Here is a 2,898-nt window from a genome sequence, read left to right on the forward strand (position 1 = left end):
TTTGGCATCTCCCGAGGGGACCAGCCACGTACTAGTACTACGTTGGCAATCGGGACATGTGACTGTGTGGCTCACAATAGGTCAAAGGTTCAGGTAGCTCCAGCTTGGGTGCATCAATATACCTCTCAGAATCACCTGATCAGACGATATTGATGCCCCAGTTTGATATACCCTAAAGTACGTGACTGGAGTTGTGGTTTTCATGAATGACGTCGCATTTCCGAAGAGATCGGGCCACGCACTAGTACCACGTTGGCTATAAGGGACATGCAAGCGTGCAATGCAAAGTAATATAAACGTGCTAGTAGTGTGTGCAAAATAGGGTGGGGTGTGCCCGGGACGTTTTTCAAATAAATGGGCCCATGAGCCAGATTAAATCTTCAATGGGCCACAATCATAGGGGATGCAAATATATTAAGATCACAATCATAGCATGCAAATAAAAAGAAATTAAAATCAATCGAACAAAACCAATCAATTAATTAAGATCAAGCAATCATGTGAGACTTAAGGTTCAATAAGTCAAGGTATCTAAGGAGTATGATCATATCAATCGAGTAAAAAGGAAACCATGCACTCTAATCTAGCACATAACTCATTCGAACATGGACTCATCGAGTTAACTCATCTCTTAGCATTCAACGTTATATAACATGGAAAAATATCACATGGAAACATTGGCATGAAGCATAAAGAGAATGCACAGTGAATTACATGAGATCTATAATCCAAATGAGTCAACCTGACTTATGACAATCAAAATCGGGATATCATAGTAACACATTATGGAAACCTAACATTAAAACAATTAGCACGCAATTAATTCCTTACGTGGTGCAAAACGAGTTAACTGAGTTGACTCACATAAAAATTCCTCCCTATGGTTGATTTTCGAAATCCAACCCTCCTTTTCTTTTTATGGTTCAATTAGGGATCACTTTTTTTTTTACGCCCTGAAATAATTCGAAACTTCAAAGAGTATTAAATTGAGGATAGAATGATAATTCTTGAGATAAGGAGTGATGGTCTATTTTAAACAAATTGAATTTTATTTATTTATTTATTTTTTTAAATGCAACAATGAATCAACCAAGTAAATCTCTTTTTTTTTTTTTTTTAATGTGTTGCTGCCACGTGGAGACATCGAAGACCTTTAGCAAGATTTGAAATCTTACTAACTTGGTGAGGATATCATTCCCTTTTGGGAATCACAAATGGTATTAGGAGCACCCTTTACTAAGGAAAGTGATTTCCTTAACTAAACTGAATTTCAAATGGGACCCATATGCAAATGATTAATCATAAAAACACCCATGTAAATTTTTGTTTGAGAAATCAGCATTAATGAATTGAGGTGAAAAAAAAAACTTTTATAAAACATATGAGTTCCACCTAAAAACTTGGTAAGTGACAGACTTGATAAAATAAAAATAAATTTAAAATTTTAAACCAAATGTAACACTAAGCCTAGCAAGTTAATCTCTGTTATTTATTTATTTATTTTTGAAATCTTTCTTTGCTGCTAGCACACACGCACATACCACATGCGTTTCCTTTTTAAAAAAGTTTTTGCTACCCACATGTAAAACAACACACACACTTATTAATAAAGATATTTTTGTTGTTTTACCCTTGCAGCCACAGGACGAACTCACCCAATTTTATTTTTGGTTTCTCAACTCAAATCATCACAATTTTATTTTTGATTTCTCAACTCAAATCATCACAATTTTATTTTTGATTTCTCAACTCAAATCATCAGCTTGCTGGAATGGAGACAACAAGCTTGTAATGATCAGAATATTTTGCTATTGGTCCACATGTTACAATATCTACCAAGTTAAGAAATCTCTTTCAAAGTTGCTGAGCCAAAAGAACGACATCAATGTGTTCACTTATACGGATTAATGTGACTTTTTACCACAAGGAGTATATTAGATGCCAGTGGAAAAAATCTCATTGGGGATGGCACGCTCTTAATACGGATGGATCTCTTAGAGGACTTTATGGGGGCCAAGGGGCCATTATAAGGGACGATCAAGGATTACCTCTAGCAGCGCATGCCAGCTGTATTATGGGAGACAATGTTCTAATGCATGAACTCCGGGCTATTAAAGAAGGGTTGAAGTTAGCTATCTCTCTACAAGTTAACAAGCTGTGTGTGGATTCTGATTCTAAGCTTGCTGTCCAATTTCTCTCGGGTCAAGCTGTTATGCCTTGGTATGCAAGGAGGATGATCAACTCTATCAAGGAGCTTTCAAGGTCTTTTCAAGAGGTCAGATTCTCGTTTATCTATAGAGAAACAAATAAGACTGCAAATTTTTTGGCGTCGTGGTATAGGTCCTTTCAAAGTTCAACTTTGTATCCTTCTGAATTTCCAACTCAGCTAAGTTCCATTGTAAATGAGGATGCCGCGGGCAAATCCTATGTGAGATTGTAACTTTCTTTGTCGGCTGGGGTCCGCTAAATATCCCCCATTACCTTCCAAAAAAAAAAAATGTGTTCACTTATAGTCTCTTTTTTCACAAATTCCAACTCTAGATTAAACAAAGCTAGATTGAAATCATCAGGTGAAATAAATCGACTCACGGATATTGTGTCACCAGTGGGAAATTTCGCATGCCAACGTTAAATGATATTCAAGTTAATATGACCATCATGTATGCTTTCATGAACAGAAACAGAGAGAACGAACGAATCGGCCACCAAGTGCGAATGGGCTTCGATCTACTAACAGAGAACTTGCTTAAATCATAAAAAAAAAAGCAATAACTGAGATTCGTGAGAGCTAGATCTGCAATTAGTGTGTTGGTTATGATCATAGTAGAAGGAGCCGTCAGAAGAACCGAATCATGATCACCTCACCGTTAATGGAGAGTAACAGGGGAATTAATTGGT

General features: G+C 36.6%; 1 protein-coding gene across 1 annotated transcript; it reads left to right on the forward strand.

Annotated features, from left to right (window-relative positions):
- The first annotated feature begins 1,885 nt into the window (after positions 1-1,885).
- On the forward strand, positions 1,886-2,440 carry LOC147406005 (uncharacterized). The gene has a single exon (XM_086432465.1). It carries the CDS (start codon positions 1,886-1,888, stop codon positions 2,438-2,440), a length of 555 nt encoding a protein of 184 aa, XP_086288591.1.
- The last annotated feature ends 458 nt before the right edge of the window (positions 2,441-2,898 follow it).

Source organism: Akebia trifoliata, chromosome 3 (assembly GCF_017979445.1).
Source record: "Akebia trifoliata isolate Shusen 1 chromosome 3, ASM1797944v1, whole genome shotgun sequence".
NCBI classification, from domain to species: domain Eukaryota; kingdom Viridiplantae; phylum Streptophyta; class Magnoliopsida; order Ranunculales; family Lardizabalaceae; genus Akebia; species Akebia trifoliata.

Coding starts and splice junctions, on each gene's coding strand:
- LOC147406005 (XM_086432465.1), top strand. CDS start 1,886: ATGTGTTCACTTATACGGATTAATGTGACTTTTTACCACAAGGAGTAT.